Below are 17,767 nucleotides of genomic sequence, written 5' to 3'. Positions count from 1 at the left end.
CGATGGCCAATGGGTTTAGGAGGACGGTAATCGCGATGATAATTGTCGTTTTAATCATCGTAATTGAGATTTTTCAAGTTAATTTGGAGCAATCAGAAGATCACTCTTCTCCACCCTCACAAATATTTTCTACCGATATCCCGTCTCCTCCTCTTCCACGTCGACCAAAAATAAATAAATTCAGGTGGTTACGCTTAGACACAGCTTGCAATTATGGAAGTATCGTAAGAAGATGTAACGAAAATGAATTAGGATATTATAATGACCCGTTTAGTTCGCTGATTCGAGCTTTTAATTCGAGTTGATATGTAACTTTATGTGAGAGCTTTTTACTGTAGCAAAAAAGTTAGATGTAACTGTTTCTGAAAGCTTTTTACTGTAGCAAAACTCGAATCGGTGAAATGAACAGGACCATGCGCATGCATGACTCATCATAGCGCCTAAATTCTTCTCCTCACATGTATGTATACCATCCTACTCATACATAAATATGGATAAATTTTCAATAATTACATTTATATCGATAGTTATCCATTAAATATAAAAATTTAATAATGTGGAGTGATAAGAATTCAATATAATTATCATACATAATCAACTACCTAATTTATAATTATAATAATTAAAATATTATCACACAGTACTACACCCACATATAATATGTAAATATTGAAGTAACTATTATAAGTACCATACCTATATATATATTTTTGACAATTAATAAAACTAAACTCTTTTCATGTTATGTCATTAAATTTCTATATTTAATAATAACCACTGATATAAACGTAGTTATTGAAAAACTCGTCCATACATATACATATATATTTGACCACTTTCCTTTCAAAGTCTTAAAAACTTAGATTTTAATCAAGAAGTTAAACAGAATTAATTTATAATTTTGCAAGAATCTGAATACGTACTATACGTTTCTGTGTTTGTTTTCTTTTGTTTTTTTGTTTCTTTTCTTTTTTTAAGACTATGTTATATTTTATCAATTCAATTGAGACAGAACTTTAAGCAATTTAGAGAGTAAGTTAAAATCAGTTTTTATGTTCTAACAAAGTTATCATCACAAGTTTTGTCGACAACGAAATCGTATATTAATCGACATTCCCTTTTTTTTCTTCCACTACGTTAATGGATATTTTAAACAATGTTATAATGAAGTACACATTTTAAACATTTTAAATTCATCTCGATTCCGTGACTACATCAGGATAGACGAAGTCATATCTCCTGTCAAATTTTTGTACAGTTAGATCATTTTTAATGCAAATGTTAATTGCTAATTGTAGTTGTATAGTAAAATTTCGTCTAACACTTTACCAACGTCCTTAGACGAGAAATTTAGATTAAATAAACAAGTAATCTAATGAAATTGGATGAACACTCTAAGAACACAATTAACCTCTAAAAAAATAATAAGAACAAATGAAGATAAATCACAAGGTAATTGTATTCAAAAATGAGTGCATGTGCATTTTCCTCTCAAATTGAAGCAATTTATAGTACAATAAGATTGAGTTCTCTCATTAATTTGAGAGTTTACTCTCTCGGCTCTTCACTTTTTTGTGAGTTAAAACTGATAAATGATCAATGAGAATTAATTTTCAATCATTCAATCTCTTCAATTAGCGTCGGTTACTTCACATGATGACATCACACAACCTTTGAACTTTCAGCTCAAGCCAAGAACTTGGGCTCAGGCGAGCCTGGGCTTTGGCAAGCTTGGGCTCGAAAGAGATTGGCCTCCGCCAAGCTTGGACTTGGGAGAGATTGACCTTAGACGAGATTGGCCTTAGGTGAGCTTGGGCTCCGGCGAACTTAGGCTTAGGTGAATTTGGGCTCCAATGAACTTAGGCTTAGGCGTATTTAGGCTCGGGAGAGATTAGGCTTAGGCATATTTAGGTTTGGAGTAGATTGGGCTCGGGAGAGCTTTTGAATTTATTACGCATTTAATGCTTCCGAAAATGCCGCCCAACATTTAGTATTAAAAAATGTGATAATAGTATATTTGACATATTACTTTTATTTCTTCTCCAATACATAATGTTATTTCAAATGTTAAATACACTTTTTACCATTATGATTAAGCTTCGAAAGTGGTAAAAGTAAAACTCTTAATTATCTAATATAATTAAAAAATGTGAATGCTGCAATGATTACATGAAAAAATAAACATATCAATTAATAACAGTCAAATACCAAGTTTGTCATATGTTATACTTGGTGGTAAATTTATCACAAAATATAGTATATGATAAATTTGAAACAACAAATAACACTGTATTAGAGAGTTTTTTACACAACTCTCAAATTTATGATTAGCACGACATTTTGGCATTGTATTAAACATGCTCTTATGATATTTTATTTTATAGAAATTGTAGTAAATAGTAGATTTTTTAAACTAATTTAAGTAAATAGCATAATTTAGATTATTTGGGAAAAAATAACAGTAAAAATACTGCGTAAATTTTTTATTTACTGATTTACGTGGTAAAAAGATTTTTTATCACATAAATTATCTTTTTACGACTAGATTTGTGTGGTCAAAAGATGCATAAATTTTTAATTTACTACTATTATTTTAAGGTAAAATTTCAAACCCTAAATCAGGCATTGAATGGGGCCCACATGCCATAAATGAGGGCATTAAATGATTGAGGACAACTCAGCCATAGCTACCTCGTCGGATGGCAACTCTCTTAGGAGCAGACCACTAGTTAAAGGTGTGGCATATATAGGAGGTCGACCGAACCGGGGAAATGCAAAGGACAACATGAGGTCGACCGCACCAACAATTATAGGCAAAGATGGTTCTGGGAGCACTTATAAAGTCGAGTCTACGCAAGTCGAGAGATATGTGTGATTTGTTCCGGGATTTGCTATTTGTAATTCAAATATATAAAATTTAAGTAATGAAATCGTCTTGATTGATTGTAATCTCCATATTTTGATATATCATCCTGAAAAATGAGAGAAATATCCCCGAATTAAATAAAGAAACCAATTGGGATGATGGAGAACGATATAAATAAGGGATTGTAGATAGAGAAATCCCTAAGTCTCATTGAGAATAATTAGAGTGTGTAATTCTCTCTGAAAAATAAGTGAATTCTCTCCTTCCTACAGTGGACGTAGCTCTTGAATCAAGAGTGAACCACTATAATTCTCTTGTGTTCTTACTATTTGATTGCTTTAAATCGTGTTTTAGATCATTAAATTCGCGCAAACTATTTCAAAATTGATATATTTCTGTTGACAAATTTTCACCGTCAACAACTATTTAATTCAAATAGTTTTAAAATATGTTATTAACTTCAATTACTTACTGTAAACCTCCTAATTTACTATATGCTCTCTATATTTTAGTATACTAATTAATATGTTAAAACCGTTATGGGTTTAACTACCTATCTTCTGTTGCTATTTGAGAGATTTAAAAAGAAAGGGGAAAAAAAGGAGAGAATACAAAAAAAAAAAAAAAAAAAAAAAAAAAAAAAAAAAAAAAAAAAAAAAAAAGCCAATATGCATTTTTTTAAAAGACAAAAGGTTAAGTTTTTTTAGTACATAAATTTCACATCCCCCAACTCCCTTCCCGAACAATAGGCCCGTTTGATTCATAGGTATGAACAGAAAAATTTAAACAAAAATTTAAATTTTATGAGATAAAATATTGTAACAAAAAAGTTTGAACAGTAATTCAAACCTATAAAACAAATTGGGACTATGTTGCACCGTAAAATGTCTATTGAAAGATCTGGGCCACGCCCAAACATTGAATCATCCATTAATTATCAAAATTACAATCATTAATGGTCGTATGCAATAAAAGTCTTCCTCTTCTACTTGTTGCCTAAGTTCTTATAACAATTACCCGGTCTTGATTCAGCAAGTACCACTTGTCTTTAGAATTACATGGTAAAATCTATTCAGCTCTTAGTTTGCCTTCTCCTGAAGCTTCAAATTCTTCTCCTGAGAAATGCAGTAAAAAAGTCTCCCCGCATCTAGAAGATATTTTCTAAGTTTAAAACTAAGAACCTTAGACCAAGAGGCTCTAAGCTGCTCCAAGAATTAGGTTCAGAAAACTGTTTTCCAGCTTAGGTTTTTTTCAAAAACAAAATAATAATAATAAATAAATATTCGAGCTTTAAAACTACAAAACCAATAAATATTATTCCACTCTCTTTGGCGCAATAACTTACGCATATACTGCTAGATATATAAAGGAAGTATTGCATGTGCCTTTAGACTATGTGGGAAATCTTTAAATTTTAACTAAAATCTAGTTAAAATTGTTAGAAAACTATTATAGTCAACATCTTTTTAGTGGGTCATTCTTACCATACTCTTTATTTTAATTAAATATACATTTATTTTAATATTTATTAAATTTTAAATATAATTGATTTTGCTAAAGAAAGTTCATTAAGATGAAAAAATGGAGTGAACCGAAAACAAAACCTCACAGAAATCCTAAAACCATTTTGAACGTAAAACCCTAATGCAGCTCACGTACAACACCTTGATAATTCCTTTCGAATTTTAGCCACAATGCAGCTCACAAATATAAAATATAGTTCAGGCAATAACCAAATCGCAAACTAGCTAGAACAAAAATGGCATCTAACGATGACCAAAAACAAAAAGATTTCAAACGGCAAAAGGCAAATTCCAATTCATTTCCAACCAAAAAAGTTACCTTTTTGCTTAGGAGAAAAATTAGATAATTCCATGTAAAGCCAAAACAATGAACACAATAAATTTCTCCATCATATATTATTCAGCTAATTAACGGACAAAAACAAAAACATATTACATAAATATATATAGACGTGGGATAGAGTTGTTATCTTTTTTACTAGTAGATTCTAGTCACTTATTATAAATTGACATCGCAATCTTTCAAACTTTGAAAAAAAAGGCTTGAAACCTCTTTTTCAGGGTACAATTTTGAGGCTCTATTTTAAGCAGAACCTACTTAGTATTAGTGATTGTTCAATTTAGAATTAAGTTCTCTGCTGTGAGAATATCGAAATGATATATTTATATGCTCAAAATGGTTAACGGGTGAATAAGAATTTGACTCTCAAAGTGCTCTCGTGAAGTTGGAAAAAACTAAAGGAAAAACTCTCAAGATACTAAAAAAAGTGGAAAAATGTTTTGTCCCACATCGGAAAGAGAAGAAGTCATGATCTCTCCTAAGCCCTATATAAGGGACTCTCACTCCTCAATTGAGACACACTAGAATTTCAGAGTTCTTTTCTCCTCTCAAAAATTCTTCCTCATACTCTAGAGTTTTTAGATATTCAGTGATATCTAATGGTTTACTAGATATTCAGTGTGATATCTAGAGTTTTTAGAGTTTTTAACTTGTGTTATTTCTATAAAAAGGTTCAAACTCAATGTGACATTGGTTGTTAATTTATGAGTAATTTATTGAGTGAATTGATTGATAAATTAATTCTAGATAAATTGATTAAATTATTATTTTGAGTGTTATTTAATATGGGAAGACTTTTATATGACTCTTTTGATCGGGTAACTTTTATATTGGGTTACTTGAATCAAAACTAAAGCTTTGTGTAAGTTTCCTGTATTAAATGACTTGGAAAACAAGTTTTCCATAACAGTGACCAGTCAAATGGTGGAGTTTTACTCTATTCGTACCGGTCGACCGGTGGATGTGCACTGACACTTGCTGATGTGGTAAAACTGACTCTGTGTGCGAGATAGACTTTGAAAAACTTAATTGTTACGGGAATATAACTTCCTAAACTCTATAAATAGCCCAGTAAGTCCCATTATTTATTAGATCACTTGAGAGTCGTAAAGGTTCCTGAGAGAAAAAATTGTTTAATTCTCAAGAATGATTTTTCCTTTGGCTCTCTTGTGGTTGGAAGAAGTTCAAGAATACCAATGGGAGATTGAACGGCGTATGCCCACTCGCACTCCAATCATGAAAACGATAATAGTAAAGAATACCAGTTGATTGAGGCTCTTTTGATTACTGTTTGAAAGGATTTGATCTGTCAGACATGTTGTTTCTATTATGTGCACTCGATGCCATTTTTCCAACACATATATTATTCAACTAATTAACGGACAAAAACAAAAACATATAACATAAATATATATAGATGTGGGATAGAGTTCTTATCTTTTTAGTGGTATATTCTAGACACTCATTATATATTGACGTGATAATTTTTTAAATAACTAACAACAAAAAAATGACAACTCATATCTCACTTAAATTTATATAAAAAAATGAGATTAGTGTTGGTATTTCTAGCATTATATATATATATAATACAAATAATATGACAAGTTTTATCTTACTGAAATCCAAAGCAACAAGAAAATGAGCTATATTTTATTCAGAATCACTCATATATATATATATATATATATGTATATGTATATGTGTGTGTGCACACATTGTGAGCAAAGAAAAACAAAACGATTTTCTGAAAAGTAAAATGTAATTTCAAAATGAATTGAAACATTAAAAAAAAAAGGAAATAAAAAAGAACCTCTAATAGTTCTGGATTTTTCAAATTAGAGCCATAAGAGAGTGTAAAAAAAAATAAAATAAAATAAAAAACGAGACGAACGAGACGTCGCGGGGCAGGACGGTCCCCGTCGATCCAATAGGTTTTAACCCACACCGATCCCACCCAAACATTTTGACTTGAAATTGTACCCGATTCGCTTTCTTCTTGTTTGTGAAATATATTAAAATATAGCTAATCTTTCCTGTTTGGTTTTAATAAAAGTTCTCTCTTTGCTAAATATAATAACGATAACAATACAACAAACAGTGTTTAGACAATTTTCTTCACCTGACTCGATTATTGTTAAGAATTAGATGCTCTAATTCTATATTAACGAGAGTAATAAAATTAAAAAAGAGAACAAACAAACACGAACACGCAAGATTTAAACTGTATTCGTTTCATGTCTCTTGGATATTTACCTTCTCCCTATGAGTTTTGGAGGAAGAACATTGAAGTGAAAAAGAACTATGTACGATATATACAGTACTATGTGTGTGTATATATATATAAGCATTTATCTCCGTTATGTTGTCGTTTTGGTTGCGAAACATCTCAGAATCATAAGTTAGGCGTTCCATTTAATTTCCTGAGAAAATTTATTGGATTTGGAAAGGAATTTCTCGTTAACCATGCACATGTACTACTTAGAGAGAGAGAGAGAACAAAGTGATAAGCGCAAATGGCAAACAAATTACTCATGAAATAAAAAAGTTACAGAAAAAAAAAAAAAAGGTAAAGCAATGAAATGAAAGATAGAAACATTACAGATCTCATGATGATCATTAATGCGCAAATATTATTGACGAATGACTTAAATTAATACCCATTATATATATCATCACTTCGACGTCCGAGATACCATGATTTGAGAGTGATCTGAGAGCTTCAAGAAGACCTTCTGAATTGATAATTAACACACAGATCTAGTATTGAGAGGGTATTTTAATGATACTTCAAGATTTTTTTTTTTTTTTTTTTTTTGGATTTTGGACATTTTTTGGGGAGCTCTTTGGGGGAGTTGGGATTCCCTTTTTCTTTTTTTCTTTCGTTTTTTTTTTTTAACTTCATTTGGAAAATGGAAAATGATGCCCCAAAAACCCCAAATTTGGTCACCGAATCCCAGTGTCTTTATAACAAAGTTTTCTGAGCCCCAAAACAAGTGCTTTTTTTTTCTTTTTTTTTTTTTTTGATAAATCAAAACAAGTGCATTGATTGATTGGCCCCCCTTTTTTGTGTCCAAAAACGCCACGTACTTTCTACCCGTGATTGTGTCAGATAGACAAATATTATCTCATTTTTCTCTTTCTTAATTTGTTGTTGGATTTAAACTGAACTGAACTACCTTAATAGAAACTGAAAATGGTTCACATTCATTAGTGTCTGATAATCTAATTAAAATTTGATGAACCATCCCATGTTTATCCTATGAAATTATTTGCTTTCTGTTCACTTATTATACGACACTTTTTGGAAAGCTTAAATAGGAAAGAAAACCTATAGATGATTTATGCTTGTGTTATGCTTGTGGAACCTAGTATTTATCATAATTAATCGTATGGACATGCAAAGATGGTTAAAAACCTTTATCAAGCTCTTTTCATGTGTCCTTAAAAATAAATAAATAAAAGCTCTTTTTATGTGTTGAGTTTCTCATTATTAACAGTCAAATTATACGTCAAATTCTATCCATTTTATGAATTATTTTGATTTGGCCGTGATTTTAATATAATTTTGGTATTATGTGTTATAACGAAACATGTTCTTAGTACCTCTCTTTTGATAATATTAAAGTGGTACCTTAACATTTTTAAAAATAAAAAGACTCTGAAGCTAATTTTTGAGACGTAAAATGATCTTAGTGTCATTTTATTTAATTAATTAAAAACTAATAGATCTAGGAAAAAATCATGATCTTTTTTATTTTTTTATTTTCTTTTAAATATTTTAGTGTTTTAAAATATTTTCATATTTTTTTGTAAAAAATGCTAATTTCTATTTAATTGATAAGAATAATAATTTAAGCATTACATATCTTAAAAAGTAACTTTAAAGTACCAATAAGATATTTTAAAAAAAATTAAGATATATTTTAATATTATAAAAAAAAATTGAAGAGGACGTTTCTCTACACATCATGGTAAAGAATGATTTTATCCCTATTTTGATAAGTTTACCTCGTTGGTTTGGACTTGTCTGAAAATATTCTCATCCATCTGTTGTCACTGTTATCTAGGGAAGAGTACACAAAAATGATCTTCTCTTTGCTCATAAATTGCTTCAACTCATCTTTTCCAATTTAAGCGGCTGAATTTCAGGTTGCTGACGATTATCTTCTATATATTGGAAATCTATCTAAATAACTTTCAAACTAATGCGTAAGCTTCATGAAAAAAAACAAAACAAAAACAAAATCGAAAACTGACAAAGCCCTTTTTTAACACTTCAAGAAAGCGCAAATAAAAACAAAAACAAAAACGACGGATTTCTTAATTTGCATGCTCTTCTGAATATTGTACGTACAATGTTCGGAAGGTCCAAAGTCCAAAATATCTCCTGCATCATATATTGATTCAATGAAAATAAATCCTTTCTAATACTAAAACACAATTCATTTTACCGAATTAAATTTTTAATTTTAATTTTATTACAATTAAAAATTCTCATAAAAAATCACATCCAATTTTTTTATTACAGTTAAAAACTTTCACATAAAATCACGTCTCAGTTCAAATTAAAAACTTAAATTGACGAATTATACGAGACCTATGTTTGTTTCTTTGCCTTGAAACATCAAGTCCTTCACGTTGCTATGAAAATTCTCGAGAAATTTACAATGTCTAATAATAACATAAACAACTTACCATGACACCAGCTTACCGATGTCGAAGATCAAGAAAATAACAAATATAGGTCTTCATGCTTGACTAAACACAAAATTCCATTCCAAGTTATACAATTAGCATGAGTAGCACAACATACTTAGCATCCTTGTGCAAAAATCAACTTTAAAAAAAAAAAAAAAAAAAGGAAGTCAGGGCCAATTAAAGATGTCTCCCTAATCAATTAAATAGAAAGGGCATCCGGGCCTAAAGACCCACTACCAAATATCATTACAAACCGATAGAAGAGTGACCAAAGGAGACGAAATGATGAAACTTGATTAAATAACAAATAAATATAAAAACAAAAAGGATTACTGTACAGGCAACTGTACAAGATGAGATTCCCAGCTAGAGAGATTTTCCACAGGGCACAAACATCAGTGCATCGTCAATACTTCCGAAACCAACAACTTCAAGCAACCCCAACACCTCAAAGCCGCGGCCAGCACTGATGAAGAGAAATGTTAGCTTTGCAGAAGAATAATGCAGTGCAAAGAAATGCTTGACAATACACAATATAGTAATTTTGTGGAACTATTAATGCACTGCAAGTAAAGGGCTCGACAACAAAAACCTTAATAGCGTCTATGGACTGGCATCATCTAACTCAACAATTTGTGCCCGCCTCTCCGCTGCTTTCTTTCTGATGAAGAAACCCCACCTCATAGCTGCCTTAATTTTCAGCCATCCAACAACAGCTTTACCAGAACGACGATCTTCATCAAAGTTTGGCGTTGGTGAATGCATGAACGATGAGAACGCATACCCATCCTCAGGCATATTCATGGAAGGATGGCCTCCCATACTGAAGATTCGAAGCAAGTGTTGCATATCCTCATTCTCAAGCATCTCATGACTTTTAATGCGAATCTCTTCCTCTGAGAAGAAGTCATCAACTCCCTTGTCCCGGTGTTGTGACCAGTCATCAAAAGGATTAAGAGTAGATTGCTGCATAGTAGAGTTAACAGTCTGGAACCCTGCCGTGGATGACTGTGGAGGACCAAGTGCCAGCCCAACAGAGCTGTTATCATTTCTTATGGTTTGTGCCTCGTGAGAATTACCAATGAACTGGTCATTTTGCACAAATGACGCACTGTCAAACTGATTACGAGAACTTGAGTTTACCATTGGTACCTGGTTTGAAAATCTTGTTGACACATCATCATTATACCCTGGAGCTGACCAAAAATACAAGTGTCACAGTTAGCACTATTACTATTTTCTGAACATGGATCAGTCATCCAAAAAAGATAAAAATGCATCAACTTTGTGAGTGAATATTCAGTACACGTTATTTATTGGTTTTTCAGATTTTAGTTTTGGGTCGACAGGGCAGGGGTAGAAGCCTTGTGTTGTTAAGAAAGGAAAAATAAAAATAAAAAATAAAGAGTAGAGCATGTTATTAACCATTCCAAGCCAAGAGGTGAGCAGCCAATTACATGTCGTATATAAGCAATTAGAAATAAAGGCCAGGGTAGAAGAAACATGAAGAATGCCTGAAAGGAAAAGTTCCTACAAATTACTCTAGTGTTTGACGTCAACAGCTCATCACTACTTGAAAGTACTTTTACTTGGAAACTTCAGTATAGATTGCTAATGAAGCCTTTTTTTTTTCCCTCCAAATATATGAGACAAGAATTTCATTGAAAAAGCAATAAATAAACAGATAACAATAATCACAAAGTAAGGACACGATTGATACACATTTTTGCAACAAACATTATGATTGCAGCAATTAATTGTTCGCTTGGTTGTTCATGCTGCAACTTAGAATCCTGCTAAGGCATTCTGCATAGACACGGGTTGTCCCCAATGTTGTGAACCCACCCTCTGTGTGGACCTAGCATTGGGTCTAAGCAGAGCCCCTGCGTAGCTCCACATTCGGAGCCCAACAGGGCTTTCCTGCAACTTATATTAATTACTATTTTGAGTGCTCCTGAGTGTATTATTTATAAATTTGTCGGGAAGGGGAATAAAAATAAAAGGATTCACAAGGTAAAAGGGATGAGAAGGTAACTATGTTTCACCATCATTGTGTGGTAAAGAAAAAAACAAATACTTATACTTCAATAAGTCCAGTAGCAAGGGAAAAGGAAAGAAAGACAAACGTTCACAAGCCATTCAACCAGTTTTTGTAAATGATATAAAGATGATAGAATGGGACAAAAGTAATTTCAAACATCTAAATTAAATCACACAAGTTTTTGTGGACTGCATTTTTATTTATTATTTTTTAATTTTTAAAACAAGAACCTTGAATTAATGATAAGAGTTATATACAGCCAAAAGAGGAAGAGTTATCCTTAAAAGCGGCTACGCTACAAAAATGGATCCCAGCTCCAAATAAGGTCTGAAAATAACAGGCTCCTAAATTATATACACAATTTAATCCCTGGTTACTCATAAATTATATATATACGTAATATAAGAACTCAAACCTTGGCTCACAGTCACCCAGCAGTTTGTTCACTTACTCCAAATACTTCTGAAGACCAAGGTCAAACAACCAAAAATTATTAACTAGTTTTCAAGTCGACAGAAAAGTTTAATGGGCTTTCCGATATCCATGGCTTTCAGCTCCTAATGGTTTAATTTAGTTATTTTTAAAGTTACTCTCTATCTTCGGTTGGTCTTTCAAAGAATAAAGTACAATCTTATTTTCTTCCACCTCATTTGTAAAGATTTATTAAGCAAATCAAGCACTTCCATAACATAGAATTAGAGATCCAAACCCTTACTAGCTGAGATAACACAACTTTAGTCAGCTATAAATGAATTTCAGTGGTAATATAGGATCAAGTCCTACCGCAGCGCAATACCAAAGGAGAAATAAATAAATGAATGAGGAGAAGGAGACACAAGGCACAGAGAGTGAGAATCACCCACACATAAATCAAATTGAAGAAAATTAGGCCCCGTTCATTTCGCTGATTCGAGTTTAGAATTCGAGTTTTGCTACAGTAAAAAACTCTCAGAAACAATCACATCTAACTTTTTTGCTACAGTAAAAAACTCTCACACAACATCACATCTCAACTCGAATTAAAAACTCGAATTAGCGAACCGAACGGGCCCTTAGTTTTATGCAGCTAGTCATCATACCTGCAATTGGTAGGCCAGTATTTAAAGAAGTCTGCTCAGAAGGATGAACCGGTAGGTGAGATAGTTGCAGTTGATTATCTGAAGGATTAGAGTAATTGCTTGGGCCCATCTGAAGTTCATTTCTGGAAGCATTTGGCCTTTTATTTTGCTTGAAACTCAAAAGTGACTTGCCATCATATTCGACAACTTGGTCCCAATTGTCATATGCTTTCTTCACTAATGTATCCACGTAAATCTGCAGGAGGAGAACTTACAACCATAAAGTTCATTCTTAACCGAAGTATTTACAAGACAATGTCAACATAGAGTTCTTTGAAAAATCAATAAAATCTTCATCAATTTTGTTCTCTTTTACTGGAAATGTTAAATTTAAAAATATCAATATCAAAGACCATGGCAAAGAAGTCATCAATATTCTTATACGTGGAAGAACATTGAGTCGCAATGTCACTGGAGTTCCTCAAAGTTACCAGCAGCATCTACCTTGGAACTTAACTCTTACTCTCTTAGGTTTATCATTTTCATAATCCTCAGATAGTGATGATGACAATAATAATAATAATAATACATAAATCTGATTACCGCAAAAATGTAATTTATACACACATTTCCCGCTTGATTAAGGGAAATTTTTTCTTAAGCCAAGTAAAGAAACAAGGTTGCAAAAAATTAGGCAAATATAGAACTGACAGTTAAAAAAAAGAATTTGAAACAATAATTAGAGAGAGAGAGAGAGCTTCATTCCCACCTTCTGGCTTTCAGAAAGAGAATCAGCTGAATGATACTGCTCCCCTGCGATAAGACCACTCAGCTCGTAGATGTTGTTAAAGGCAACTCCAACATTCCTTGTTTCCTCAGGATAATAAACATAAAGCTTTCCACTCAGGACACACGTCTTCGCATGTTCTAATAGAGCATCCCACATCTTATTTGACATGCCACTTCCAAGTATCTATAAACAGCAGAGCAACAAATTATAATACAGCTTCAGAGTTCAAACTATGAACTTTTAGCTTACAATGAAATTGCCAGACTCACACTTCGTAATTTTTGAGAATCTCGGACGACAAGCCGGAGGAAGTCTTCAACTATAAGTATTCCTGCCTGATTCAGCCTCTTGTGGAATGACCCATCCTTACCAATTTTCTCTAATCTCCATACCTCGTCATTCAATGCTGGCGGGTAGTGCTTCTTGTATACTGTCAAAAGGGAAAAACAAATAACACAAAAAAGGTTAAAAATAATATGTGGATGAAGAAGAATGAGGAGAAGAAAAATGACAGAGCATACGTTCTCCTCTGTGATCTTTTACAGTAAAAGCTTCTGTCTTTGCTTCACATATGCGTATGCCCTCACAAAAACCTGAGGCAACCTTTAATCCAAGCCTGAATTTCCTGCTTCTTATCCAGCTTGAGTTATCTGTAAATGTTAGATCGCCCAACGTCCCTACCCCTTCCTTGAGGGTCACCTGGAGGTCCCCAGTCAAAAGAGGTCTTTTTCCTTCGCGTTCCTTCACTACATGACTTTCGAAATCTTCTGGTGTCCAACCTTCATCATCTTCAGTGTTAAAATCACCTTCAAGAACTACCACATCTAGTTTCGATGAGGCTTCAGGTCCAGATGTTACAAGATGTCCAGTGTTACCATCAATCAAAACGATATGAACTGCAGCTCCCTGCTCGCCTTCTACTTTTCCTCCCGTGAACAGCGGAAGAGACAACCTGGACCTGAAGTGGAGCTGCAAGTTTCGACCATCTGGACCTTCGATTCGTTTTGGAGAAGACCTGAAAACTTCAAAGTTAGAAGAGTCCCAAACCCTAACCCTAGATGTTGTTTCAAACTCACACACACATTATCTTTACAAGATATTGAACTGCTTATTTAATGGACTCAGACCTTCCAGGAAGCATCGCAGGGCCCAACTTCGCCAAAGCACGTTCAACTTCCTCACTGACCTGTTTAGCATTAATAGGGGGCAAAAACCGGGTGTAAAATGAAAGGCCAATAATTAATAAGCATAAACAAAAAAATTGCCAACTGCTGACTACTTGTCATGCATGAATGTATGTCAAGAAAATTGGTTATTCATAATAAAACTCCTATCGTTGTCTTGTATATTAGCAACTATGTTAAGACTTGAGCATTATAATGGGTACAAAGATATTATCTGATGAGCTCAGGTCGCAGAAAATGTAAAGACAGATGAAGCGACAGTGAGAAAGAGTAACTAAAATTTGATGTTTGGAAGATTCAGTAAATAACCTATTCTAGGGACCAAATAAAGAATCTTACCCAGATTCTAGAGCACTTGTTAAACTGTTTAGCAAGATTAATCGCTTCTTCCATTCATCAGTCAGAATGAAATTATTTTGAAAATCTCCCCGAAGATGCAAACTTAATTTACTACAAGCTCCGTGGCCAAATACTATAAGTCTATAATAACAATAAAGACCGTTTCGTTACCAAAACAAATCTAGTAGCAGGCATAAAACAGGTAAGTGGAAACCCTAGGGGCCATCACAGCATGAAAAAAAAGAGAAAAAAAAGGGGCAAACGGCTAAATGGAAGAGCAATCATAGAAGCCATAAGTCTTACAACTCTACGAAGGATAGGTTCCAAAGATGAGCAGAGCTTCTGCAGACTGTCCACCTTGAGAGCTTCTACAATTACACTGCATGACATATATTATCAGTTTAATGGTCCAGAAATCAAAGAACTAAGATAGTTACAAACAAAAAAAAAAAAAGGAAAACAAGAAATATTGTTACAATCACCCACAAGAACTGAAAAATCTTTTGTATAACAATCCACAGAAAATAACTTTCTTTCAGAAACATGTGTTGCAGATTATGAATGGTGCAGACACCATCATACAGAATATGAATGGTGCAGACACCATCATACAGAATATGAATGGTGCAGCTACCATCATATATACATACATACATATTATATACACACACAATCATATTGTGCTTTTTTTTAGATTAATTAATCATATGTATTCTTTTAGTGAAAAAGAATTAGCCTAAATATGAATAAACCATATAACTAAATTCCGATGCATAATAAAGCTTTGCATAGCAAGGAACAAGAATTCTTCAAAGTAACCACTGGGAATGAAAACTCTAGCATATAAGCATTTTTACAAATTTCATTTTTGGCACTGTTGCAGCCCTGAACTTTGAATGAATTGGCAAGTCGCCCCTGAAAAACCAATAGTTCACACTGAAAAACCAATAGTAAAGATTATGGATCCTAAAAAAGAGGCATATTTAGTTTTATTGCAGATTTTTTTGGTCTTCAGAAAATGCGAAAATGCCCATGATGATGAAGAATCAATTCTGATTTCTGAATTAACCAAAATGTGGTAAATAATAATGGAAGCCAGAACTGTATTGCTTTAAATTGCGGGAATCAAATCCTTCATCGTATACTTGCTAATGATATCAGCAACGTTACCAAAATAGACATGCAAGGGAACATTAGAAATGCCTGACAGTAACGAGAACGTCCAAAAATTCTTGTCAAGCAATGACAAACTGATATGAAAGGAGGCATTGACTTCATGCAGATAATACAATGAAAACATGACAACGACCAGAGCAAAAATCATAGGGTGAGTTTGGATGTGGAACAACCTACCCAAGAGACAATAAGCCGAGGAAACTTTATTCCTTTCAAAAGAGCACCCATAACTAGAACTGGTCCAGCAAAGAATAGTATACATATTATGACTAGCTAAGCAATACTCACATGTTACTAACAATTAACATTGCTTAAATGGAACCCAAATAACCAACTCCTTTATTGTGCTACCGGTGTGAGCGTCGACTGACCAGAAGAAGAACCACTAAAACTAAATTGAAAAACGTTGAAAATATTTTAGCATCTGATCATAGTATATCACACCAATTTCCAGTCTAATTGATAGAATTAATTCTCCAGCGGAACTCTCAAAATGCAGAAATAAATTCATCAAATTAACACTTTCAACTCAATAAACGGGGAGAAGAAAGGTACCTTGCGAGAGCGGGCCGCTTTCGCTCCGGTTGATCGCCATCTTCGCCTTCAAGAGGCCTCTTGCCTCTCATGGAGTTGGTTCTCTCCATTAACCTGGTCTGCATTTATACCAGCTTCCTTAAACACGAGATTTCCAAGATCTGCAAGACAAACAAAATACCCAAATTTAACGCTGAAACCAACAAGAAAACGAGAACAACAAAACCCTAACCCCGAATATCACTAACACACACAAAATCGGCTTTTTAACGCCATAGCTCTACAAGAACTAACAATCTCGGCCCCAATTTCACGAAACCCCCTAAAAGCCAAAAACCCTAACTACGCTCCCGAAATTCGACGAAAGTCCAACAAATTCAAGAGCTTTGACTCTTCACTCACCTGAGGAAATCTTCTGAGAAAGTGCGAGAAAGAGAAGGAAAGAGCGCGAAATTGAGAGAGAGAGAGAGGGACACAGAATCTGAGGGAAATTTCAGTTTTCTGTTTGGAGAGAGAGAACGAGAAAATCGGGATCGTGTAAAAATGTTGGATTGGGGGAATAGTCACTCTCTGGTCTTCAAGTAATCAAGGTCTACTCCGGCGACTATTAGCTGAGGAGTGAAATGATCTGGTGCTTCGCTGTCCACCAAATATCGCATCGAATGGTCAACTTTTTCTGGAAGACGACAAAGACCTATAAATATGCGACGTGTGTCAAATTATTATTGGTGTGGAGAATCGTGTTGTTTTGGTATGCGATAATTGGATAACGGAGAGTACAGATCCACAACCAGTTTTGTCTCTGGTCAATGCTGTCGCCTTGGTTGGGAGTTTTGGACGGCCCAAAGGATATTGCGACGCCGAATCCTGGCCGTTCGTTTTGCAGATTTTTGTTTTCCCTTGGGTCACTCGCCACGTCACTTGAATGTTTTTCTTTTCTTTTTTTTTTTTTTGCCTCTTCCGCAACGTCATTGCATGACGACATTAACTAAAATTTTAAAGCTCATTCATTTTATCGATTTGAGTTTTATTATAGTAAAAGGCTTTAAAAAATAGTCATATCTAACATTTTTATAACAGTAAAAAATTCTCACATAAAATCACATCTTAACTCGAATCAACGAATTAAACGGACCCTTAACCTCCCCTTTTTAGATTTAAAAATGAATAACATATTCATAAGGATCTTATGTTTTTTGCTGGAAAAAGGAAAAA

General features: G+C 33.4%; 1 protein-coding gene across 1 annotated transcript; it reads right to left on the bottom strand.

Annotated features, from left to right (window-relative positions):
* Positions 1 to 9,464: 9,464 nt before the first annotated feature.
* Positions 9,465 to 17,142, bottom strand: LOC21405691 (calmodulin-binding protein 60 B). Its single transcript, XM_010104712.2, has 10 exons — positions 16,955 to 17,142; positions 16,574 to 16,713; positions 15,146 to 15,221; positions 14,447 to 14,505; positions 13,841 to 14,334; positions 13,589 to 13,749; positions 13,299 to 13,502; positions 12,551 to 12,785; positions 10,023 to 10,626; positions 9,465 to 9,896 (listed from the first exon to the last, which is right to left on the bottom strand). Exons 2-9 carry the CDS (start codon positions 16,675 to 16,677, stop codon positions 10,034 to 10,036), a joined length of 1,926 nt encoding a protein of 641 aa, XP_010103014.1. The 5' UTR covers positions 16,678 to 16,713; positions 16,955 to 17,142; the 3' UTR covers positions 9,465 to 9,896; positions 10,023 to 10,033.
* Between the last annotated feature and the right edge of the window lie 625 nt (positions 17,143 to 17,767).

This window comes from Morus notabilis, unplaced genomic scaffold (assembly GCF_000414095.1).
Source record: "Morus notabilis unplaced genomic scaffold, ASM41409v2 Scaffold317, whole genome shotgun sequence".
Lineage (NCBI taxonomy): Eukaryota > Viridiplantae > Streptophyta > Magnoliopsida > Rosales > Moraceae > Morus > Morus notabilis.
The sequence above is the reverse complement of the archived record's forward strand: the minus strand, read 5'-3'. Positions and strand labels throughout refer to the sequence as shown.

Bases quoted from the DNA above. Each gene is read 5' to 3' on its own strand.
- LOC21405691 (XM_010104712.2), bottom strand. From the start codon at position 16,677: ATGCAGACCAGGTTAATGGAGAGAACCAACTCCATGAGAGGCAAGAGG. The intron at 15,222-16,573 runs GTACCTTTCTTC...TATGTCATGCAG, and splicing joins AAGCGGCCCGCTCTCGCAAG to TGTAATTGTAGAAGCTCTCA. The intron at 14,506-15,145 runs GTAAGACTTATG...AATGCTAAACAG, and splicing joins AACCTATCCTTCGTAGAGTT to GTCAGTGAGGAAGTTGAACG.